At 36.2% G+C, this 27,608-nt stretch overlaps 1 protein-coding gene across 2 annotated transcripts in view; it reads right to left on the reverse strand.

Moving 5' to 3' along the window:
• Nucleotides 1-27,608, reverse strand: part of LOC309664956 (uncharacterized protein C9orf85 homolog) — a 57,375-nt gene that overhangs the window by 13,763 nt on the left and 16,004 nt on the right. For both annotated transcript variants that reach the window (XM_082471128.1, XM_082471127.1), the window contains one exon: nucleotides 15,721-15,827. In XM_082471128.1, the coding sequence (XP_082327254.1) occupies nucleotides 15,721-15,827 (107 nt within the window). The remainder of the gene's footprint in view (nucleotides 1-15,720; nucleotides 15,828-27,608) is intronic.

A 27,608-nucleotide genomic window follows, 5' to 3' on the forward strand; every position in this document is an offset into this window, starting at 1 on the left:
AGGATTCTTCAATATACGCAAGTCAATCAATGTGACACACCATATTAACAAATTGAAGAAGAAAAACCATAGGATCATCTGAGTAGATGCAGAGAAAGCTTTCGACAAAATTCAACACCCATTTATGATAAAAACCCTCCAGAAAGTAGGCATAGAGGGAACTTACCTCAACATAATAAAGGCCATATACGACAAACCCACAGCAAACATCATTCTCAATGGTGAAAAACTGAAAGCATTTCCTCTAAGATCAGGAACACGACAAGGTTGTCCACTCTCACCACTATTATTCAACATAGTTTTGGAAGTTTTAGCCACAGCAATCAGAGAAGAAAAAGAAATAAAAGGAATCCAAACTGGAAAAGAAGAAGTAAAGCTGTCACTGTTTGCAGATTACATGATACTATACATAGAGAATCCTAAAGATGCTACCAGAAAACTACTAGAGCTAATCAATGAATTTGGTAAAGTAGCAGGATACAAAATTAATGCACAGAAATCTCTTGCATTCCTATACACTAATGATGAAAATTCTGAAAGTGAAATTAAGGAAACACTCCCATTTACCACTGCAACAAAAAGAATAAAACACCTAGGAATAAGTCTACCTAAGGAGACAAAAGACCTGTATGCAGAAAATTATAAGACACTGATGAAAGAAATTAAAGATGATACCAACAGATGCAGAGATATACCATGTTCTTGGATTGGAACAATCAATATTGTGAAAATGACTATACTACCCAAAGCAATCTACAGATTCAGTGCAATCCCTATCAAATTACCAATGGCATTTTTTACGGAACTAGAACAAAAAATCTTAAAATTTGTATGGAGACACAAAAGACCCCAAATAGCCAAAGCGGTCTTGAGGGAAAAAAACGGAGCTGGAGGAATCAGACTCCCTGACTTCAGACTATACTACAAAGCTACAGTAATCAAGACAATATGGTACTGGCACAAAAACAGAAATAGATCAATGGAACAGGATAGAAAGCCCAGAGATAAACCCACGCACCTATGGTCAACTAATCTATGACAAAGGAGGCAAGGATATACAATGGAGAAAAGACAGTCTCTGCAATAAGTGGTGCTGGGAAAACTGGACAGCTATATGTAAAAGAATGAAATTAGAACACTCCCTAACACTATACACAAAAATAGACTCAAAATGGATTAGAGATCTAAATGTAAGACTGGACACTGGACACTATAAAACTCTTACAGGAAAACATAGAAAGAACACTCTTTGACATAAGTCACAGCAAGATCTTTTTTCATCCACCTCCTAGAGTGATGGAAATAAAAACAAAAATAGACAACTGGAACCTAATGAAACTTCAAAGCTTTTGCACAGCAAATTACAAACAAGACAAAAAGGCAAAAAGAATGGGAGAAAATATTTACAAATGAATCAACGGACAAAGGATTAATGTCCAAAATATATATACAGCTCATGCAGCTCAATATTAAAAAAACAAACAACCCAATCAAAAAATGGGCAGAAGACCTAAATAGACATTTCTCCAAAGAAGACATACAGATGGCCAAGAGGCACATGAAAAGCTGCTCAACATCACTAATTATTAGAGAAATGCAAATCAACACTACAATGAGTTACCACCTCACACCAGTTAGAATGGGCATCATCAGAAAATCAACAAACAAGAAATCCTGGAGAGGGTGTGGAGAAAAGGGAACCCTCTTGCACTGTTGGTGGGAATGTAAATTAATACAGCCACTATGGAGAACAGTATGGAGGTTCCTTAAAAAACTAAAAATAGAATTACCATATGACCCAGCAATCCCACTACTGGGCATATATCCAGAGAAAACCGTAATTCAAAAAGACACATGCACCCCAATGTTCATCGCAGCATTATTTACAATAGCCAGGACATGGAAGCAACCTAAATGCCCATGGATAGACGAATGGATAAAGAAGAGGTGGTATATATATACAATGGAATATTACTCAGCCATAAAAAGGAACGAAATTGGGTCATTTGTAGAGACGTGGATGGATCTAGAGACGTGGATGGATCTAGTCATACAGAGTGAAGTAAGTCAGAAAGAGAAAAACAAGAAAAGTGTATATTGTATATTAACGCATATATGTGGAACCTAGAAACATGCTACAGATGAACTGGTTTGCAGGGCAGAAATTGAGACACAGATGTAGAGAACAAACGTATGGACACCAAGGGGGAAAAGTGGCGGGGGGGTGGTGGTGGGATGAATTGGGAGATTGAGATTGACATATATACACTAATATGTATAAAATGGATAACTAATAAGAACCTGCAGTATAAAAAAATAAATAAAATTCAAAAAAAGAAAGAAAATTGGCAAGCTGATTCTAAAAGTTATAAGAAAAAGCAAAGTAAATATATTAGCCAAAAGTATTTTGAAAAAGAAAAACAAGGTTGGAAGACTTTCTTAAGACTGGATTTCAAGACCTATCTTAAAGCTGTAGTAATCAAGGAAGGTAGTGTGGTACTGGTGAAAGATACATACATCAACAGGACAGAATATAGACTCTTCCACATAAATCAACTGATTTTCAACACAGTACACAAAAGGAATTCAATGGGGAAAGTACAGAGTTATCAACAAATAACCATGGAACAGCTGGATATCCATAAAATTAACAGGAAATGGATCATAAACCCAATATAAAACCAAGAATTATATAACTTCTAGAGAAAAACAAAGGAAAAAATATTTGTGACCCTAGGCAAAGATTTCTTAACTACAACAAAACCATGATCAATAAATCCTGATAAATTAAACAGATCTTCACCATACATTCACACAAAACTCTGTACATGAAATGTTTATGGCAGCATAGTTCACAATCACCAACTAGCAAACCTAAATGTCTATCAGCTGGTGAATGGATGAACAGTCAGTGATACATCCTGATTGAATATTACTCAGCAATAAAAGAGACCTAACCTCTGATCCACACAACACTGCAGATGAATCTCAACTCCACTATGTTAAGTTAAAGAAGTCAGCCTCAAAAGACCATATATTGTATGACTCCATAAATATGACATTCTGCAATAAGGTAAAAGTATGGGGAAAGAAAACAGATCAGTGTTTGCCAGGGACTGGGAGTGAGGTAGGAGGAACTACGAAGTGGCATAAAGGAGTGTTTGTGGGTAATAGAACTGTCCTATATCTTAATTGTGGCGTTTGTCTCACAACTGTATTCATTTGTCAAAACTTATAAAACTGTCGTTAAAAACAAAACAACAGGCCCCAAAATAGAGTCACTTAAGCTGAGCCCCAAATCACCGAATTGAGACAATTTCAGTTTTGGCTTTCCCAGAAATGGAATTTTAAACCAATCGGGACTCATCTAATCAGCACAAGCTAAGTACTCTGCCTGACGGGCCCTTGCCGCCCCCTAAAGGAAAGTGACCCTGCAGTAACCAACCTGTTTTTTTGTCTAGTGTCACTTTCTTGTTCCCACACCCTTCTGCCTACAAAAGTCTTTCATTTTCTACAGTTCCTCAGAGCTCCTTTTCATCTGCTACATTGGATAAAGTCAGTAAGATCTCTAAAATTCACTCAGCTGATTTTTGTTTTTTTAACACTGTACACTACAAAGGGTACATTTTACTGCATGTAAGAGACTTGACTAGGAAAAATGAATCAGAATTTTTTTAAAAAACTTCACAATCGAAGTGAAAATAATTATGAAAATTTTTTGTTAAATAATTTGGTATGTTTTGTGTTTTGACTTTCCAAAAAGCTTTATTTAATTACTTTGCAATAAAAATTAGATTAAAATTTTATGCCATTAGAATACACACAAAATTCTAATAATACAAATGGACTAGGAAAAATTTCAGTGTTTTTTGGCTTCAATTTCTTTTTTTTTAAATAATTTTAAAGAAAGTCTGTTTTGGTTAGGTTCCTCTGAGGCTTCAAAGAAATTCATTTCTATGAATATGTTGTTTTATAACAGGGACTCCTGGGGTAAACTAATCCTTAAGTATTCAAATTGCTAATTTGGGGATAAAACTGTATTTGTAGAACTGTTAATGTTAAAATTTACATGTAAAATAGGCTCAAAAATGGGATATCCTGTTTTGGAATCTAGAGTTAAAAGATACCAGATTCTACATTTTCTAGCACATCTAATCCTCAAAACAGCGACTTTTATCACTGGCTCAAACACCTGCATAGCTTATTAAAATGCAGATCTCTGGCCTCCACCCATTATTTACATAATCAGAATCTTGGGGATGGGTTCCAAGAATCTGTCTGTTAACAAATTCTTCAAGAAATTCTTATGCACATTTCCACTTGAGAACTCTTGACCAGATCAAAGTACTACTGCCTAGATAGGGGGGTCTTCCAATATCCTTCAATGTGGTTGAGAAGAGAAGGAATTTTTTTGCTAAAAGCAATTATGCTCTTTTCAAATTTAAATCCACTCAGAAAAACAGGTTGTATTAGGCTAGTAGCTCTGAGTATAAATATACCTATCTTATAAGGAGATACAAACACATACACATTTTTCAAATGACACGTTTCCTTTTTATAAACGTGAAATGTTTGTGAAAAGGTAAATTATATACATTTTTAGACGTTTACAGCCTTCCAGTTTCTCTGTCACAGAAGTGAGATCTTTGTGCGCCTTCAATTTCAAATCTCTTAACCTAGGCTTTATGTCTTCATGGGGAGTACAGTGAGAGAAGATCTGAAAGTAATTGAGTTTCAGCCTCTTCTTTTCACCTAAATACATCACATTCGTCTAGCCAAAGAATCTTGATCTTAAGCATGAAATGGTTTAGACATTATTTTAATGATAGATATACATTCCAAGTTGTAATAAAACTTGTGCAGTACCTTGAAACATCTTTAAAAATAGCTGTAAATTATTTAATCACTCCTGAGTATTTTTTTCTTGCAAAATGCATAGTAAGGAAAAACTTGAAATTCACCTAAATATAAATTTTACCTAATTTCCCCTGAAAATAGCTACATTTTGAATATTTTGTGAGTTCATTACCAAGCAAACTCCAGAGATGTTAAAATAATGGTGGTTTTGCCTTCTTTTCATTGCTCCATGGAATACAATTCCCAGAAATAATCAATCTTGACCATGCATATACCACAACTAATCATTTTAGTGGAAACTGTGCTCAAAAAAAAGCACAGGTTACTCCTATGAACCATGTTTACTAACAAAGGAGACAGTAATACACTTTTTAAAAATGTTACTGTATTTACTTTTTTTATAATGAAAAACACAAAAGGAAAGAAAAAGTAATTAAAAGCTAAAAAATGTTCACTACTTATTTAAGGATAAAAGTCAGAGACAAAATTTGATTTTGAGGACCACTGTAAACACTAGAAAATATTATGTATTTTGAAAATAGCACTGATTTGGGAAGCAAGAGACCTAGATCTAGCCCAACTTTGACATATCCTTGCCACATAATCATTGAAAGTCACTTTAACTTCTTTGAGTCTCATTCTTTACAATGGGTACTAAAAGTGCTGGCAACTTAGCATGAACAAAGACAGCAGCACCAAATTGTACTAGTAATCACTGTATTTGTCACCTCCACAAATTCATAGCTAAATAACAAAAATGAAAAACCCACAGACTTTCTAATGATATTCTTGTAGTATTAACACATTTTCTATTGTATAATAAAACATAGCAACATTTGGAAGATCTGTATAATTCAATGAACTAATATTTTCCAAATGAGCAAATGCATGATGTTACAAAAGCATGCATGAGTGAAAGATCCATTCAATTGCAAGACAGACCAATGGATTTTAGTATAACAAAGTGTTCTCTGATGTGGTTTCAGATTCTATACCATAACAAACCTCTAGGAAATTACCCTTCTGAGATCTGGTATGGTATCAAAGATGAATTTCTACAATTATCTGGAAAAGGTTATTAAAATTTACTCATACTCTTTTTGAAATGTACTGTTTCCTTTTCCTTCTACTAGTCAGACACTAATGAATTTCATAGAAATATAAAACAATGCCACTTGTCTCACTAATATTTTTGTTTCAAAAGTTATTTTTTCATAAAAAGTTATTAATATTAACACTTAATGGGCATGTTGCTTACATTCATATTATTTATTCAATAATTATTTTTTAAATGTCTCAGTTTTCATATCTAATACAATAAATATCATTATATCTAATAAATATCATTAGATATAACCCATAAAAGCCAATATAAACCAAGCTATCGGGGCTTCCCTTGTGGCACAGTGGTTAAGAATCCGCCTGCCAATGCAGGGGACACGGGTTCAATCCCTGGTCTGGGATGATCCCACATGTTGCGGAGCAACTAAGCCCACGCGCCACAACTACTGAGCCTGCACTCTAGAGCCCGCGAGCCACAGCTACTGAAGCCCGCCCATCTAGAGCCCGTTCTCTGCAACAAGAGAAGCCACTGCAATGAGAAGCCTGCGCACCGCAACGAAGAGTAGCCCCTGCTCACCACAACTAGAGAAAGCCCGCGCGCAGCAACGAAGACCCAACGCTGCCAAAAATAAACAAATAAATCAATTAATTTTAAAAAAACAACAGGGCTTCCCTGGTGGCGCAGTGGTTGAGAATCTGCCTGCTGATGCAGGGGACACGGGTTCGATCCCTGGTCTGGGAAGATCCCACATGCCGCAGAGCGACTAGGCCCGTGAGCCACAATTGCTGAGCCTGCGCGTCTGGAGCCTGTGCTCCGCAACAAGAGAGGCCACGATAGTGAGAGGCCCGCGCACCGCGATGAAGAGTGGCCCCCACTTGCCGCAACTAGAGAAAGCCCTGGCACAGAAACGAAGACCCAACACAGCCATAAATAAATAAATAAATAAATTTAAAAAACAACAACAACAACAACAAAAAACAAGCTATCTGAGGTCCTTAGTAATTTTTAACAGTATAAAGAGGTCCTGAGAACAAAAGTTCTGAGAAGTACTGATCTGGACAATAAATACCAATGGGAAAAGAACTGATCTGATATTTTTAGTAACTTCTAGAAGTAAAAGACTCATTTTACTCTGCCACAACTTTTCTGGTACTGCCTTCATTTCCTGGTTATATTATTACACATTAACCTTTATCACAGTTCAGTTCCACTTGTAATATTCTCACAGGTGACAGCTAAACAGTGAGCTGTGATACTCGTAAACAGTGAGCTGTGATACTCCACCCTTGGTGTATAAATAATAGAAACTCACATTGACAGAGTTCTATAAAGTGACATTTCCTACAGTGGCTCCAAGTAACCTGTGCTAACACAGAAAGATCCAGAAACCATACTAAGGAATTATATCATATGCTACTTAGGAAATGTTTTTAAGAGAACAACGTCCCCAAATTCCAAGAACTTTGAGTAGAAGTTCAATTCACTTCCCTGTGTCCCTAAATGATGTATTTGAAAATAAGTGGAGAGATTTTACCTCTTCTTATTGCAGTAGATTTGATTAGAATAATTCTTAAAAGATTACAAAATATTCACCTTTGACCAAGAGTAGTTTAGAAAAAAAAGAGAAAATGTAAACTACTGCTCAAAACTATTACTTGGAGCAGGTAATTTAAAATCAAAGCTTGCTGTATCAATCAATATTAATGTCAAAAAGTAGGCTTTATGCACAGGTGCACAAGTGATGATAGTAATGAAAACTCTCCACTTTTACCTTTAAGTATTAAAGACCAAAGTTCTGGGCAAGAATAAAGTCAGGGTTTACAGTCACTGTATACTATAATATGATGCAGAGTGGCCTGTGACTGAAACTCCACCCTAGGACATTTTAATACTCCTGGAATGTGGTGACGTGACTCTCCTATCACTGATTAACCATCAGAGCCTCAAACTATTCTAAGAAACGCTGGAGTTGAAGAGCTAAACCAAAGAGGCCAAACTGACACTCACTGTCTTTCTCTCTTATATATAGCTTATTGCCACACACTGGTATACATGGAAGGACTGATCATACTGTAGTATATAACAATGTTTACTTTTGTTTGATAAAAGATCAAAAAAAAATTAGTGATCAATACACTTTTTTTAAGGCTAGAAATCTAACCGCTAAACCAAAATTCTGTCTTGTTTTCTCTTTGTTAAACGTATATTCAAAGCAGATCTTTTTGACAGGCAACACTGATTAATGTTTATGAATCACCAAGATTATGTAACAAGAGGAAAGAAAAAATAAAAGCAAATGAATGAACAAATGACAACTTACGTAGAACCCAAAGACAAGACATATAGAGACAGTTTGAGAGTACCTGCATTGTCCATCAAAGAGAACAGGGGATTCTTGTTCATTTTCCCTCCATTCCTTGGTGCCTTCCTTATAGGGTTTCCTGTAAACATTGTTTACAGCACTCTACTACCTTTTCTAGATCTGTCTTTCCTATTTTCATCTTATTATTCCTCTGCGGTCTTAACTTGTGCCTTTTGGGTCTCTGTCTCCTTTTACTTACACCTAGCACTTCTTGCGACCTGCCAACAGAGTTATTTGTGGGCCCACCTCTCCTAACAGATTGTAAATTCCTTGGTGTCACAGAGTCATTTTGGTATCTTCTATAATACATAGCACAGTGTCTTGTACATTGAAGATGCTATTTAAAATAATTGCAGGGCTTCCCTGGTGGCACAGTGGTTAAGAATCTGCCTGCCAAGGCAGGGGACACGGGTTCAAGCCCTGGTCCGGAAAGATCCCATGTGCCGCGGAGCAACTAAGCCCGTGTGCCACAACTACTGAACCTGCACTCTAGAGAGCCCATGAACCACAACTACTGAGCCCGCATGCCGCAACTACTGAAGCCCGCATGCCTGGAGCCCGTGCTCCACAAGAGAAGCCGCCGCAATGAGAAGCCCGCGCCCCCCAATGACGAGTAGCCCCTGCTCGCCGAAACTACAGAAAGCCCACATGCAGCAACAAAGACCCCAACACAGCCAAAAATAAAAACAAATAAATAAATTTATTTATAAAAAAATAATTGCAGGGGGCTTCCCTGGTGGCGCAGTGGTTGAGAATCTGCCTGCCAATGCAGGGGACACGGGTTCGAGCCCTGGTCTGGGAAGATCCCACATGCCACGGAGCAACTGGGCCCGTGAGCCACAATTACTGAGCCTGCGCGTCTGGAGCCTGTGCTCCGCAACAAGAGAGGCCGCGATGGTGAGAGGCCCGCGCACCGCGATGAAGAGAGGTCCCCACTTGCCGCAACTAGAGAAAGCCCTCGCACAGAAACGAAGACCCAACACAACCAAAAATAAATAAATAAATAAAATTAAAAAAAAAAAAAAGGCTTATTTCACATAAATGTGAGCCCAGATCAGGGCTCGAACCCGTGTCCCCTGCATTGGCAGGCAGATTCTCAACCACTGCGCCACCAGGGAAGCCCCTGAAATAAGCCTTTTTAAAAACACTATTTTATTCATCTGAACCAAGGGACTAGAGATGAGATAGAGGAGAATTTATTTATTTAATGCAATGACATATGAAGAGATAAGGATTGCACCAGGGCAGTCAGTGGAGATAAAAATTAAGAGGCAATACGTTTTAAAATTGTCAAGTAAGAAGTGCAATACCTGGGGACTTCCCTGGTGGCGCAGTGGTTAAGAATCCGCCTGCCAATGCAGGAGACGTGGGTCCGATCCCTGGTCCAGGAAGATCCCACGTGTTGCGGAGCAACTAAGCCCGTGCTCCACAACTACTGAGCCTGTGCTCTAGAGCCCACAGGCCACAACTACTGAGCACGCAGGCCACAACTACTGAAGCCCACGCGCCTAGGGCCCACGCTCTGCAACAAGAAAAGTCACTGCAATGAGAAGCCCGCGCACGGCAACTAAGAGTAGCCCCCGCTCGCCGCAACTAGATAAAGCCCATGCGCAGCAATGAAGACCCAATGCAGCCAAAAATAAATAAATAAATTAAAAAAGAAGTGAATACCTGGATGTGAGGACCAGGGGGAGTGACTTTGTTTAATGAAAAGCAAACATTGTTTTAGGCATAAAGCACCCACAAGTCATGAAACTAGCCAGACATCCCTAGAGCAATGTGGTTCCAAGGCATGGTACACCAGTTCTTCTCCTCTTCACTTGAAATACGTTTCGGATGAAATCTACTTTCAATCAACATTCTTCTTTTGGCATTTAAGGTCTTCTCTCCATTCAGGGCAGCTCCATTTTGGTCTGTAGCATTCAGTGGACTCCTGGGTAACCTTTTGTTTTGTTTTGTTTTGTTTTGTTTTTTAACCTTTTGTTTTATTCAAAAATTCTATAGCTGCAAAGTTTGAAAACCACTGAACCAAATACGTATGACATTTCAGTGGCTTGACCCTGTGGGTATCCATCTATTTTGTATGCAACAGGGTTCCTCAACCACGAAACTACTGCCAGGTCAGGCGGCTATAGATTCGTTGTGAAGGCTGTCCTGGGCACTGTGGGATGTTTAGCCTACACCTGGCCTCTACCTCCTAGATGCCAGTAGGATCCCTCCCAAATTCTCTAGTCATGACAATCAAAAAGTCTCCAGACACTGCCAAATATCCCCTAGGAGGCAAAATCCTCCCCTCCCAGACTCTAATCTGTTTGTGGCCTGTTGCTATTTTATACTAGCTTCTCCTTTCTCTTCTAATGGTAATGTTAAACATGAGCTAACACTATATTATTGGTGATTTCTTTTTAATGGGTAGGAAGAGAAAACAAACAGGCTAGAGACTCTAACACATATGCGGGTATTTGCCTACCACATTTCAAAATTGACAGGAGAAAAAAGGTTGCTTGGTTACCTGAAACACAAGGCATAAGAAGTTTCTATGCCTTAGGCATTTCAGGACCTAAAAGTAAAATCTATTTGTCTAGATACATGCATTTCAAAAAAAAAAAAAAAAGCAGGACTATATATACTACTCAGCAGGAGGAAACTTCCATAAACAACATAGGTGACTTATAAAAATTAATATAGTATTAGGCTCAGGTGAAGAGGGAAAAAGGACTTTTTGAATGAATAATAAAACACAGAAATCACTGTGGGAAAGTGGAAAAACACTTTGAAATAAGACAATTTGCATCTGAATCTTAACTCCATCTGCTTTACTTTCTTATCTTGATAAGATATTTAATCCCTCTGAGCCCAGAATAAAAAAAAAAAAGAAAGAAAGAAAAGAGCCCATTTCATTTCCTTACATTGCTTGAGGAAGGGGACAGTCTTTTAACCATCTGTATTTGTACTACCCAGAAAATAATATAAATGTCTATAAATGAGTTTTAAGTGAAAAATATCAAGATTCCTTTCTTCTTTAAGAGTTATACAAATCCCTTTATACTTTTAAGATTCCTTGCTTTTCCAATAATTTTCAGCTCCATACCTAAAATTATTTACAGTGTTCATGAGTGGCTTGTGACTGACCAGGAATGGTAACGAATGGTTTTAATTTATCTTTGGGTTTTTTTTCTTTTCCCCCAAAAGTCAAAAACAAGGCACTTGACAGAAACTAACACACCATTGTAAAGCAATTATACTCCAATAAAGATGTTAAAAAAAAAACCAAAAAATGAAAAACAAGGCACTTGAAAAATGAGGGGTTTTTTTGTTTTTTGTTTTGGCCTCGCTGCGTGACTTGCAGGGATCTTAGCTCCCCAACCAGGGACCGAACCCCACACTCCACAGTGAAAGCGCTGAAAGCGCGGAGTCCCAACCACTGGACCACCAGGTAATTCCCCTTGAAAAATGAGGTTTTATACAAAAAGATTTAGACTCGTCCTGAACCACAATTCTTACATCTAGCAGTAATCTTAATAATGATTATACTATTCAGGGGTCAAGGGAGATGTCTGTCATAGCACCACAACAGCCCTCCACCAGGGAGTAGCGATTTCTCGCCTCCAAATAAAAAAACATGAGCCAAAATGATGGGGAAATCCTGGTACAACTACACTGACCTCTGATTAAGTGACAGAGTGTAAAACAAGGATGGTAGCTCATCTTAGCGCTTTTACAGAGATGAGAAGCTGTAAAAAACTAAGCATTATCTTTATGAGCCTTTCACTTTGTTTCTATAAAGACCTAAAGCTTTGCATACTCAATGACATTTAAAATTATCTTATATCAAAGGGTAGTAGCATATCAGTATCGCATTGTTCACACATCACTAATACGTGACATGCATTTTATCCCCTTCCCCTCACAGCCATCATCCCATCCCTCTCTAGCAAAAACACAGTTTTCAACTCTTCCCTCTTTCAGCTCTAGTTAGGACATCTGTTCTTTTCTTAAAAGTCTCTGGGAATGGTCCAGGGTTGTTTTCAGTAATTGGGAGAAATTGTCATAAAGAACATGCTTATAAAAATTCTGTAGCACGTCACCTTACTGAAGGAAAAAGAGAAACATGAAAATATTGTCTGCCACTTACAAACACCGTACAATTTTTGCTTCCCATGGTTGAAACAAAGAAGTCTGAAGAGTTTAGATGTCAAACTCTGTTTCTTGGATCTAAATGTTTGGTATCAGATCCCATGGACAATGGAAATTTGCTAGACGTGCGCGGTTTTTGGTGATTCACATGCCAAACAAATGGGAGAAAAGGCATTAATTTTCCCAATATTCAGAATATTACCTCATTCCAAAAGAAATGTCACTTATAAACAGTACCTCCTCCTCCATTTTATGTTCTGCTGAACTTTTCTTTATGTACATCATTTGGTTACATAATTTGTGGCATGAGACAGTTAGACAAGTGAAACAATGCTCAGCATTTTAACCAAAAGTAATATTCAGGGTGCTGGAAAATGAATCTTTACACAAAAGACACATCTAGTGTCAAAGTAAACTTCTTATACAAATCCTAACAAAGGACAAATTTAATTTATAAGTGATTAGCTTGAACAAAACATTTAAAATTTCAAAACAAGTTATGCTACTTTAAGCACTGTTCATCAATGGATTTAAAAACCTTATAGTGTTGGTCAAGTTTTGATATGCAGAGACAGCAAAGTGTACATAGGTGATTTATGCTTTCTATAACACTCAATCTTGGTTTGGAGTTTGAAAGCTAGGCTTTCTAAAATGCCTAATGTAATCTAAAATTCTAACGTAACCTGAAATTCATGATATTCTAGGCCAGGCAAGTTGACCTCCTAAATAACGTGTTCAGACTTGTTTTAACTAGTAGTTTCTTAGTCTCTCATAAGCTATCATTTTTGTATTAGCTTGGGCTTCTTTATTACTAGAGATCTTCCTTTAGGCTTTAACGTCTTGTTACCTGTACTTTGGTATTTGTACAATATATTTCCTTCATTTTGCATTCAGTGGGAGCTATTCTATGGCTAACCTCATCTGCTTCAGGGTGATACAGAAGAGCAGCTCCTGAGGTCCTCTTCTAGCTCTCATTTCGAAGGCCTCTGAGTCACATACTACCGGCTATTGGCAACATCACCATGAGCTTCCCTGACTCCAAGGACTTCAATGACTCCAAGACAGGACAGAGTTGCTGACCTTTGGGTCCATGTGTCCACATTCAACCATTCTTAGGTTGTTGTGTTATAAGTTTTCTGGAACTAAACATAAGATTTGTTAACTGTTTCCTTTTCCTTTTGTTTTTAACGGAGTCTTTCTATCTGAATAAAATATCTGTTCTTCTAGGATTTATAGTATACAAATTCTTCTGGAGCCATAAAAATATTAAGGCCATAAGTAATACACAAAAAGAATAAAAATTCAAGAGCTGTCTAAAATAAGTTCAGAAATTCTATAGCATGGGGCTTCCCTGGCGGTCCAGTGGTTAAGACTTTGCCTTCCAATGCGGGGGGTGTGGGTTTGATCCCTGGTTGGGGAGCTAAGATCCCACATGCTTTGGGGCCAAAAAACCGAAACATAAAGCAGAAGCAATACTGTAACAAATTCAACAAAAACTTTAAAAAAAAAAAAGAAATTCTATAGCAAATCACAGCATCTGGAAAATATATAATAATTGATATGATCTTTTATGTACTGGCACATTCAATGAAGATAAACATAAAGGATGCAGCACAAATTAAAGATAAGAGATTAAAATGCAGATAATGGATAAGGCACAAATGTTTTTAAATTATTTCCTTTGTTATATCATGAATCTATTAAAACTCTACAGCTACGTAAATACTTACTACATATAAAAATTCTTTTAGGAACTAGCACTACCAAGAGAAAAATGGAGATTGGTGATGAAATCTCAGAATACCTTTATAAAAAGAAAGACCTGTTGAAAATATTCAAAAAACTACAAATCTTGTATTAGGCCTATTAACTAAAACTACACAGTTTATAGTGAATCAGCATCTAATTTCTATGGTAGGGAACAGAGTTACTCCATTCATGGAAATCTAGCATTGAACAGTACAAACAGTTGCCAAATTTCCCTACTGCTAATTTGGGCCAATGAGCATAAAACTTTTAAATTTTCTTTAAAAGTGTTTTCTTTGGGGAGGAAATGCTAGAGAATACAAAGGAAAGACTGGAAGATAGGAGACAGAAACTTGTATAGCTATTTAAAAGGGGATCAGCTATACCTATAATAAATACTAAAAATTTGCTCTGAAAGAGCAATACAGAAATAAAAATTCTAAAAAGCTGAAGTTAGTCTATCTTTACTTGAGGTTTTTAACCTTTCAGTATTAAAAAGAAGCATCTTAAGCAAACTAAAATGCCCAAACATTCAAAGCTGTTAAAATTCTCAAATAAACAAATTACCCCATAGCTTGAGTTAAAGATCCACAAAAAAGCTGACATAATTTTTCAATAGAAATAAACAGCAAAGGTTATATCATATTTATTATTTAGACTGACTTCCAAACTTTAATTAAAATTTCCTCCCAAAGAGGAAGAGGGAATACATTTAAGGAAGTTGCTACTACAGAATAGCTAAAAGTAAAATAAAGCAACAATGAACAAATGTATTCTAAATAGCTATTACATGGACTACCAAATTAAAACTCATAATTGTAAAAGTAATACTGTACATAATAATGCTAATTTTTATATGTAAAATAATCAGTTTTCTCTTTTAGGCAGCAATTACCCTCCAATATGGCCCTTAGTCAGCTGAGCCAAAGGATGTAAGGGAGCAGCACCAGGGTGTACATAAAGCTGATAAAACAGAATGCCAAAATTACAGAGGAAGGGTAAAGGACAGAGAGATGAGAAACAAAGTCCAGTGTCTTTTCATGTAGACCCAAAACTTCAAAGGAATGAAATTATAAATTATCTATCTAGTGATTTATTTATGATACTCAATCTAAGCCATTTCAGTAATCTTCATGGGTGAAATTAAAAGGTCAGACCCTTTTTAAGACCCCCTTTGGTAAAAAATATTATTTAATTTAGTCAATTAAATAGTAAATATTATTATCTCATCAGTGGGAGATAGAATTTTGCAAAACAAACTTTCCCTTCTCTGCCTTAAGCCTAGTCTCATTTTATGAACAAGATGCTATAAAAATGGTGCATTATTTATTTAGGGGAGAATGGGGAGGGGAATGGTGAATCCACCCTTTCAATCTATTTGCCTTCACAAGCTAGGATTCAGCATGTAAGATGAAATTCTATTCTACAGGGAAGAATGGAAATTTTTTCTCTATTCACCTTAATATTTATCTGGACACGATTTTGAAAATCGGGGAATGAAGTCATATACTATGATACTGATATTACTGGTGAGGTAATTAAGAAACTTACTTACCATTTTTTAGGCTTTGATAAGGGTTTGTACTTGCTGTATTTTACACGCCACTCAAGAACTTCTTTACAATGCTGACATACTCCATCATGAAGTTTTGCATTAATTTTCTTAAAAAGAAACAGAAAAACAAATTGAGAATTTCACTTGTGAGCCAGTATTACAAACCCCAAAAGGTACATGAGAAATTTAAGGGCTTTTATATTTTAATTTTATTTATGTATTTTTATAAATATATTTATTTATTTTTGGCCGCTTTGGATCTTCGTTGCTGCACGGGCTTTCTCCAGTTGCAGTGAGTGGGGGTTACTCCTTGTTGTGGTGTGCAGGCTTCTCATTGCAATGGCTACTCTTGTTGCAGAGCATGGGCTCTAGGTGTGTGGGCTTCAGTAGTTGTGGCATGCAGGCTCAGTAGTTGCGGCTCGCGGGCTCTAGAACACAGCCTCAGTAGCTGTGGAGCACGGGCTTAGTTGCTTCATGGCATGTGGGATCTTCCCGGACCAAGGCTCAAACCCATGTCCCCTGCATTAGCAGGTGGATTCTTAACTACTGCGCCACTAGGGAAGGCATAAGTTTTTTTTTAAATAGCAACCTAACTTCAACCTGGGTAACATTTGATGGTATACTATGCATATTTATGTACATTATCAATTTGGCTCTTTACAAAGGCAAAGATCCTTAACTGGCTGTAGCTCAGAATCATCTAGGGAGCTTTTTAATTTCCTGGAAGAAGTATTTTAAGCACATCCCCATTGATTCTGATGCATATTTATTTTACAACTCAAACTGTATAGTTAAGATAGATGCATTTTACTGTACATACGTTATATCTCAAAAAAAGGTAGTAATAAAAAAGAAAATCTAATTCATATTTTAAGACTACTGTTTTGACAATTCAAATCTTACCACTGAGAAATGAGAAATTAAACGGAGAAATTAGACAGTCCTGAATTGTCAGTCTGCAGGGGACAGCAGAGACTAAGAAACTTGAGAAAGGAGAGCCAGGGAGAAGCAGCTGGAAGCAAGAAGGTATTTAATTATTCAATTTAAACCTTTTGTATTCTCATGTAAAGATGTCTTCGAAAAGTTACCTTGCTAACCTGGTTTCTTCAAAACAAAAAATAAATATGTGCATGTGACTGTGGTAGAAAAGGGGCTTTATGAAGAAAATAAACATTTTTATTATAATATTCGTCTCAAAATGTGTTGGGAAATGAGGAAGGGAAATTTTTAAATGTGTCATGTTTTCACTATATATTTCCACTATATATTTTCACTAAATACTATATATTTTCACTAAATACTCTGGGAATTCTCTAACTTACTTTGGTTGTGGAAGCCTGGTCTTTGCCTATTGTTGGAATAATGAAGAAAGGACATTTTAAGTTCGCTTCCTTTGTTTCCTTTTTTAATTTCTCAAAAGGAGAAAAAAAAAGCATCCCAAAAGATGCAGATTCTTTGGAGGGTTATTTGATACTGAGTTAAAAGCACAATATTTAGAAATCATCTGAAAGAAAACAAAACTTCTGAACAGCACTTGATATTCTTTAAGGTTCTAAACAAGAAGGTAAAATAATGACAAAATGTTTATTCCAAGAGAAATTTCAAGGATATTTTCAAAAACCATAAATTAAGTTGTGAATACATTATGTGTGAATTTAACCCTGTGGTGAAAAACATATTCTATTCCTTATGAATTGTGTGTGGGGATTCTTTTCTTCCTGACCTAGAAGGAGAGTCCCTGGGAAGAGAAATTCTGCATGCCACTATATTCCCTCTTTTCTGTGGTCCACTGACTGTTGCCAGAAAGAAGGAAATCTGTGCCTAACACCAAACTCCTCTTCTTATCAACCTTGGCACTTAGTTATCGCATACAGGGCTTGCTAAGAAATATCCAGAACTAAGGTCCACATTTCATCTTTGGTTCTCACTGCCCTCTGTTGCCTAGAATATCTTACCGAAAGCATTGCTTATATTTTCCTAACTGTAACAATAATAGAAACAAACTAATGACTTGATCTATGATTATAATATGAATGTGATATAAACTTTCTAATTAGAATGTTCTTAGAATGCACACCATTTCGTTACCTGCAATTTTATTATATACAACACACTCTACTTGTTAACTAGGAAGGATTATTTGGTTTCTTGCTTGTTTCTGTTCCAATTTCTGACCATTTCATCTTGATTTACAAAGCTGTGCATAGTTTGGAAACTGGTTTCTTTAGGGTGGATAGAGAGTAGAACAAAACAGGTCTTTGTGGGAACTTGTCCTGTATGCGATGTGTGAAGCAGTATAAATGGAGACATTGTACAGCACCCACATGACCAGCAGGCACTACTACAAAATTAAACTTGATTTTCATGTGTTAAGAAATGAATGAGAAAAGAATGAATGAGAATGAACAGTACTTTCACTTAAAAATAATTGCAGAAAGAAAACTGTGTACCTTGCTTTACCGTTTTTTGGCAAACTAGAAAAAGTGAATTCCAGACACGTGAGCAAAGGAAGCCAAATCCTACTTCTAGGAATCACTCCGCCTGGAGCAAAGGAGACGGCAATCTTACCTTACACCTATGTTTACAACTAACCCTGTCTTGGCAGTTAATTTTAGCATGTCCCTCATGGTAGAAGATAATAGGTTATTTAAGGTTAAGATTTAAGCATGTTCAAACATAAAATCAAAACATAGTTTTCTAAGTACAAAAGCCTTTAAAGATCATTTAGTTTAACAAGCTACTATCCAGATCTCTAAAGGAAAAAAATCATCAGTGGAAGATTCCACTGGACTTAAGAATCTTAGCTAAAAAAAGAAAACCTTCTTTATCAATGAATACTTCTTTTAAAAATTAGAATAGACTTAAGATGTATCAGAAGACACTCCTACTTCACATACACATAGTCTTAAAAACTGTCTAAGCCATTATTAATTCATACAACACATTTTATAGTAAGTGCTGTTATCCCTGTTAAACGTTGTTATCCCACAATGCATCAGTGATAAAATAATACAGCAATCCCCAAAAGCAAACTGGATGAGGACTACAACTCCAAGAAGGTAGCAAGAGCGAATTGTAAATATAACATCTGTATCAATATGCTGATGCTGAAAAATATTTTATAAAATATAAAGTATCATTTAACAGAAGGAAGGCACTACTGTGTTGCAGGGGAAGAATCTGAATAACATACAAGAGCAACTAATATAATCTTTCATTAGGATTTTCTGTACATCATAATTCTTCCAGAAATGCTAAAGGTAAAACAGTGGCATATTTTACTTCCCTTCATTAACTGAAAAAAAAAAAGAAATAAAAAAATCAAATTCTCAAGAAAAATGCCAACTCTAACTGCAGCTGAATTTCCATGGAATGGAGTGGAATGGAATGGCCTTGTTCTCTCCCCTGCCTTACACCAAAATAAGGTATTTGCTGCCAATATAGCTACAACAGTGTTATTCCAGAAAATAGGAATTTTGTATTTTAACTATATTTAAAAGTATATATTTTAAAATTTTCTAGTAACACTCCTTTATTCTAAATTTGGTTAGAGGATAAAGGATCTCTGAATTTAGTAGTAAGATATTATATGACTAATAATAATAATGTGAAAATCTGTATTTTAGGTTGTGACTTTCAAATCATAAACTGTATTATTTTAAATCCTTTTAATATGGCTAGGACATTGTTGGGCATAAAGTATCTTATAAAATAAATACAACCAAAAATAGATGAGGGAGCCAGATTGAGGGAAAAATGAGAGTTGGTAGGGAAAATTACAACGCAGTCAGGAGTACAGCTGGGAAGTGCACTTGCTAGAGATCGGCCACAAGTGAGATGTGAGTTTTCTAGCAGTCAAAAAAACATGAGCTCTGCTCACCTACCTGATTCAATGTCTGTAACATGCCAAAAATCCAGTTTCTCAGAAGCAGCACAACTATTCTTGTCATTGAAACCCAAAGTTTCATTTTCCCAAAAAGGACACCATATAATACAGTAAACAATGTTCTCAAAAACAGCCTTACAATTCAAAGTATTTCACAGAGCTGTTTTCTACCTTAGTTCTCAGAGTAGGCTGGCGTTATAGCATGCCAAACACAGTGTAGTAAAAAAGTTATTTTCAGGCGTGCAAAGTAGATACAGAGGGCTGATATTCATAAGATCTATAGAAATGCACTGCAAATCATAAGGCCATCTTCAATAAATACTTTCTCCCAAATGAGTTCTAAAAACATTCACCTCTATTATGAAAAATTCAAACATGCAGAAAAAAGTTAAAACAATAATATTAATGCATAGCCGTATACACTATCTAGAGACAACTGTTAACGTTTTATGTGCATGTACACTTAAAATAAGTTGCAAACATCGAGACACTGCACCTGTCAATCATACATATCCTGGAAATAGACTTTCTCCTACTTAACCACAATACCATTACCACACCTCAGAAAAATGAAAAATAATTCTCTAATATCATTGAATGTAGCCCGTCTCCACTGAAATGTCCTCAACTGCTCCCTTGCCCCCCCAAATCAGTATTCAAGTTCAGTTTGTTATCTCTCTTTTGATCTAGAAGGGTTTCCCTCTTTTACACTGATTTTTTTTTCAATTATTTTTAAAAAAATTTTTATTGGAGTATTGTTGATTTACAATGTTGTGTTAATTTCAGGTATACAGCACAGTGAATCAGTTATACATATACACTGATGTTTTTGAAAATACCAGGCAAGTTGTCTTTGAGAATATTCCACATTCTGTATTTGTAAGATTGGTTTCTCTTGGTGTAATTTAACTCATTGCTTTATGTCCTATAGTTCTGCAAGGTGGAAGTTAGGTTTAAAGGCTTGATTAGATTCAGGTTTAAGATTTTTTTGACAAAAACAGTTCATTTGTGCTACTGCTATGTACTCCACATTACTCCAAGTCAGGAGGCACAAGATGTCCAGTTCTCACCTAGTCAGTGATGAGAAATTTGACTGATCACTTGGTTAAGGTAGTGACTGCCCAGATCTCTTCAAATTACAAAGATTAGCAACAACGCATAGGGGTCATGTCAATATGCTGTTCCACAATAACATTTCGCTTCATGGTTTTAGCATCCATTCAAGGTTCTTTGCCTGAATCAATCATTTTAAATGCTAACTCTATCATTCTTTCTACATTAATTAAATTTTTTTTAAAAAGGTTGCCAGCTTAAGTCAGTTTTGAGGTATAATACATATAGAGTAAAATTCACCCAATTTAGGTGTATAGTTCTGTGAATCTGACAATCAACATATAGAACATTTCCATCCTTCTAAAAAGTTCCCTCATGCCCCTTTGTTGTCAACCCCCAGGCAACACTAATTTTCAATCTGCTCCTACAGTGTTGCCTTTTCCAGAATGTCACATAAATGAAATGATCAAGTATATAACTATTTGAGGAGCTCATTCCTTTTTATTGGTGAATGGTATTCCATTGCATAGATGTGCTATAATGTTTATTCATTCACCATTTGAAGGACATTCTGAGCTGCTTCTAGTTTGGGGTGCTAATAAATATTTACATACAAATTTCTGTGTGGAAACGTTTTTATTTCTCTTGATTTACTATCTAAGAATGGTATTGTTGGGTTGTATGATAATTTTATGCTTAACTTTGTAAGAAACTAACAATTTTTCAAAGTGGCTATACCATTTTGCATTTCCACTAGCCATGTATGAAGATCCAGTTTTTCCACATCCTTTCCAGTGCTTGAAATTGCAAATATTTTTTTATTTTAGCCATTTGAATAGGTGGATAGAGTTATCTATTTATGCTTTTAATTTGCATCTCCTTAATAACTGATAATGTTGAATGCCTTTTCATGCACTTACACGTTATCGTGTATTTTCTTTAGTGAAGTGTCTGTTCAAATCTTTTGCCGTTTTTTTTTTCTTTTAATTGGATTGTTTGTTTTCTCATTATTGAGATGTGACGTTCTGTATATATTCTAGATACCTGGCCTTTACTGATACATACTTTGCAAATATATTCTCCCAATCTGTGCTTTTATTTTCATTATCTTAACAGCGTTTTTCTAAGATAAAATCTTTTAAATTTCAAAGAATAATGTTTCGATTTTTTCTTTTATGGACCATGCTTTTAGTGTCAAATCTAAGAAGTCTTTGAAGAATCATGATTTTTACCTACGTTTTCTTCTGGAAGTTCAGTAATTTTAGGCCTTACATTTAGTCTATGATCTATTTTGAGTTAATTTTTGTACATGGTGCAAAATACTGGTAGGAGGTTCTTTTTAAATTATCTATGGGTGGGACTTCCTGGTGGTGCAGTGGTTAAGAATACGCCTGCCAATGCAGGGACCACAGGCTCGATCCCTGGTCCAGGAAAATCCCACATGCCGCAGAGCAACTAAGCCCGTGTGCCACAACTACTAAGCCTGTGCTCTAGAGCCCGCGAGGCACAACTGCTGAAGCCCACGCACCTAGAGCCTGTGCTCCGCAACAAGAGAAGCCACCGCAATGAGAAGCCCGCGCATCACGAAGAAGAGTAGCCCCCGCTCACCGCAACTAGAGAAAGCCCGAACGCAGCAACGAAGACCCAACACAGCCAAAAATAAGTAAATAAATAAATAAATTTATAAATTATCTATGGGCATCCAAGTTCTAGCATCACTGAATTGTTTGTATCTCTGTCAAAAGTTAAGTATGGGGCTTCCCTGGTGGCGCAGTGGTTGAGAATCTGCCTGCCAATGCAGGGGACACGGGTTCGAGCCCTGGTCTGGGAAGATCCCACATGCCACGGAGCAACTGGGCCCGTGAGCCACAATTACTGAGCCTGCGCGTCTGGAGTCTGTGCTCCGCAACGAGAGGCCGCGATGGTGAGAGGCCCGCGCACCGCGATGAAGAGTGGTCCCCACTTGCCGCAACTAGAGAAAGCCCTCGCACAGAAACGAAGACTCAACACAGTCATAAATAAATAAATAAATAAATAAATAAAAGAACGTGAATTTCAAAAAAAAAAAAGTTAAGTATGTGTGAGTCTGTTTTGGACTCAATATTCTATCACAGTAATCTGTGTCTACTCTTTCTTCAGTACCACCCTGTCTCGATTACTGGAGCTTTAAGGTCTTGAAATCAGTACTGTGTCTCCTCCAAATTTGTTCTTTTTCAAAATTATTTTGGCTATTCTAGTTCCTCTGCTTTTCTGTATATATTTTAGGATCAATTTCTTAATTGTAACAAAAAAAGCCTGCTATGGACCTACTAGAGAATGGACTTGAGGATACGGGGAGGGGGAAGGGTAAGCTGGGACAAAGTGAGAGAGTGGCATGGACGTATATACACTACCAAACGTAAAATAGATAGCTAGTGGGAAGCAGCCGCATAGCACAGGGAGATCAGCTCGGTGCTTTGTGACCACCTAGAGGGGTGGGATAGGGAGGGTAGGAGGGAGGGAGATGCAAGAGGGAAGAGATATGGGGACATATGTATTTGTATAACTGATTCACTTTGTTATAAAGCAGAAACTGACACACCATTGTAAAGCAATTATACTCTAATAAAGATGTTAAAAAAATTTTTTTAAAAGCCTGCTATGATTGCAGTTAGGATTATATTGAAACTATAAATAAATTTGAGGGAGAACTGACATCTTAACAATACTGACTATTCCAATCCATCACCATTGCATTCCTGGGATAAACCTCATTTGTCTGAGGTATATTATCCTTCTTATTGGTGAATACAATATGCTAATATTTCATTGAAGATTTTTGTGTTTATGTTCAATGAGGGATATTGGTCCATAGTTGTTTGTTCATTTGTTTTAATAACGTCTCTGGTTTTGGTGTTTAGTTCAGCTGCTAGAGGATTCATATACAAGGGTTAAAAGGACTTAAAATAGAAGTAAAGATTTTATATATCTTAGAAGAACACAAGAACATTAAAAGTCTTGTAGAATAAGCTCAAGTCCTTATTTTTAAATGTTTAAAAGTACATTTATATGTTTAAAAGTGTTTTTTTGGTTACAAACCGAGAAAAAGTTTATCCTAACTAGATGGAGTTCAATTCCTTACAGCTAGCCTTTGGATTATCATATTATATAACACTTTAGGAAATCAAATTTATCACTCAATAAATATGTATGGGGCAGGGGAAAAAACAGAGTTCAAGCTTCACATAGAAATCTCTTTTGTATTCTGTCCAGTAGTCTGTAAATTTTGTTCATCTCCTACCACCTAATTTGGTTTTGCAACTAGTTCTTTCCTTTTAATGCTTTTTTTTTCCACTGTGTATTAACAATGGTATACTATATTGTATAATTTTCTTATGACAAGAATTTATTACTTTTGTAAATGAAAAATAACTTTACTGATCAATTTTATAGATTTAAAACAATATGAGCATTTATATATAATATTCACATTATAGAAATTTTTATAAAAATACAGATAAAGAGAAAAAGACAAGTCTTATCACTCAGAGATTCTATACTTTCCAGCATTTCAAGCATATATATTTATAGAAATTTGCACTTTTTAATGTACGCGTTGTTTTATAACTTATCAATTTTTTTCATAAGAGTATATATACTTTTAAAACATGTTTTCATTGGCAGTATTATATTCTCTCAGAGTAATACTTTCATTTACTTAACCTATTCTCTGAGAGTTTGCCTGTTTCCAACTTCTGACTGAATACGTATATTTTTAAATGTACTATGTTATAAATATCAGAAAACTTCTAATGAACATGAAAATTCTCATTTACACATAACAAGTTCTGATCTCATTTCAACAAAAGAGTAAAAATAACAGGAATTTTATCAGAGGTAAAAATTCATAGTAAAGAATAACTGTCCCTTTCTTAAATCAAGTACATAATTATTTGGACATTAAAGCAAATGTTTCCTAATATTGTCTATAAAAATTTGCTTTGGGGCTTCTCTGGTGGCACGGTGGTTGAGAGTCTGCCTGCTAATGCAGGGGACGCGGGTTCGAGCCCTGGTCTGGGAAGATCCCACGTGCCGCGGAGCAACTGGGCCCGTGAGCCACAACTGCTGAGCCTGCGCGTCTGGAGCCTGTGCTCCGCAACGAGAGGCCGCGATAGTGGGAGGCCCGCGCACCGTGATGAAGAGTGGCCCCCGCTTGCCGCAACTGGAGAAAGCCCTCGCACAGAAACGAGGACCCAACACAGCCAAAAATAAATTAATTAATTAATTTAAAAAAAAAATGTGCTTTGTTTTTTTATCCTGGCAGTTAAAAAGTTAAAAAGAATAGAAGACACTGCCACTTTCCTTTTCAAAAAGGGAATTAAAAATCATTCTTGCTGGGAATTCCCTGGCGGTCCAGTGGTTAGGACTCGGCGCTTTCACTGCCAAGGGCCCAGGTTCAGTCCCTGGTCAGGGAACTAAGATCCCGCAAGCCTCTCAGGACAGCACAAAAAAAAAAAAAAAAAAAAAAAAAAAGCATTCTTGCTATAATCAACAATACCACAATTACTATAGATAGAACACCACTATTACATGATCCAGAATATTAATACTGAGTTCTAGTCTCTTAAAACTTTCAAACATACAAACTCTTTTTTAATGTAATAAGAAGTAATAGTCTAAATGTCTGTTACTCTCAGAAATACCTTATTTGGATAAGTTACTGAGTCTTACTATTTTTATGTATTTTATTATTTCACAAAATGAGCTAGTTATATAAATAGACCAGAAATACTTTTGAAGTGAGTTCTCGTATAAAATTGGTTTTATTGTCATTTAAGGATAAATAGAAGACCAAAGTTACTATACGGTTACTTCTTTTTAGGAAACTACATTTGTTTAATGTAGCTAATTAGAGATTAGCTCTCAACATTTATAAGCAAAATATTACCTTAGTGTTCTAAAATACTTGATATACATATATATATACATCAAATACATAAATATTTCAGTTACCAGGATTTGATTTTTCACTATATAAAATTCTAATTAAAAGATACCTAAGGCATAAAATGAGGTATATTTCTACTGTAAGTTAAAATAATTAATTTTCCTCCCTAAAGTCTAGTCCATCTTCCTCTCATTCACTCTGTATTCATCTTAAGTCCTTAAAACACCAATACCAAGCAGAGCAAAGTGAAAATATATACTAGAAATACTCAAAATTCTCCTCTTCTTCAACATATTTACAATACTAGCTTTTCTAGTCATGAAATAATATTAGATTCCCTCTCCCACTTTTTTTTTTTTTTACTGCTGAAATGTTTAACAAACGACATCTGCAAAAATAAACAATTGCATTTTCATCCAAAGACTGAATATAAAATGGGTTCTGACCATCCTAAACAGAGGACTATTCTCTCAAAAAGTGGGTAGAGCTATTGTCAGTTGCAATTATACAGAGAGGGTCTATGTACAAACTACCTACTGATTTATTTCAGCAGCCATGCAAACTACTCAGATTTTCACTGACAAGCTTAATGCAGACACTTAAAAGAAGCCACACCTGCCTACAGGCAGAAACATGCTGTTGCAATATCTTCTGGCAGTAGCAAAACCTATTAAGAAAGCAATTTTTTTTCCAAAGTATATTTCATTCATTTACTTTTAAGGAAAAATTAAAATAAATTGGTGCTGTAAATTTTAACAAGCAAATATTTCTGAAGGATTCTAACAACCAAATCACTGCACTGATAAACCAATCACATCTTTAAAAGGTGTGGTCAGTTGGAACAAAGAGCACTCTGGTATGAAGATTTTTAATTCTCTCCATCTTGTTCTAAAAGGCACAGTTCAGGAGGGCATGTTATGAATGTTAAAAAATATTTTTATAGAAGGACCTAAAATGTAACGCTAAGAACAAATTATAAGCAGAACATAGTATAATCTCCTGAGGACAAGAGAAATTTTGCCTTACAACAATTAAAACATTGGGAACTTAGTATTTTAAGATAATGTGCTTTCAATTATCTTTGAGCCATCTTCCTTATTAACTATGGGACATTTTTAGTAAATAAATAACCCAAGAATAACTTCTCTAAGAGGAAATAGCATTATTGTCAGAGCAATTTTACGGGAAGTAAGTTTTTTCTCCCTCAAAATTTTGCTGTAAATGGTCAAAATGTCAATGGTTTTATCTAGGGATAATCTGTGTCGTTCCTGAAAAAAGACCCGCCTTACAAAGTAGGATTGTACCCTAAACTCCATTTGCTCCTTCTCAAGATCCTTTGCTAATACTTCTTCCTCTGCTTACCCCTTAAAATTATCCATTCCTCAATATTTAGTCATCAACTCACTCACTCACCTGCCCACTCTCTCTCTGTCTCTGTCTCTCCTTCAACTTAGATGTCTACCAAGGAGGTGATACACTTTTCCTTAGAAAGAAAGTTGATTACTATAATTGAAACACCACTGGTTAGTGTGAGAAGAAATAATAACAATAATGGTAATAATAATAATGACATTTATATAGTATCATCTTAAAAATCAATATTCACAGTTAATCATATCATTTCCTCATGACTATCTTAGGGGATAAATAGTATTATTTCTATTTTACAGATGAAGGAACAAATCCAGACAGGTTTAACAATCTGCCTACAATCACACAACTACACAGTCATACAACCAGGGCTCAAGACTCATGCTGACTCCAAATTCCATATTTTGCCCCACCATTCTATACTGTCTCTCTTTTAGAAACTAAATCTCAGGGCTTCCCTGGTGGCGCAGTGGTTAAGAATCCGCCTGCCAATGCAGGGGACACGGGTTCGAGCACTGGTCCGGGAAGATCCCACATGCCGTGGAGCAACTAAGCCCGTGTGCCACAACTACTGAGCCTGTGCTCTAGAGCCCACGAGCCATAACTACTGAGCCCACGTGCCGCATCTACTGAAGCCCCCGCACTCTAGAG

Source organism: Balaenoptera physalus, assembly GCF_965194825.1.
Source record: "Balaenoptera physalus genome assembly, chromosome: 7".
NCBI lineage: Eukaryota > Metazoa > Chordata > Mammalia > Artiodactyla > Balaenopteridae > Balaenoptera > Balaenoptera physalus.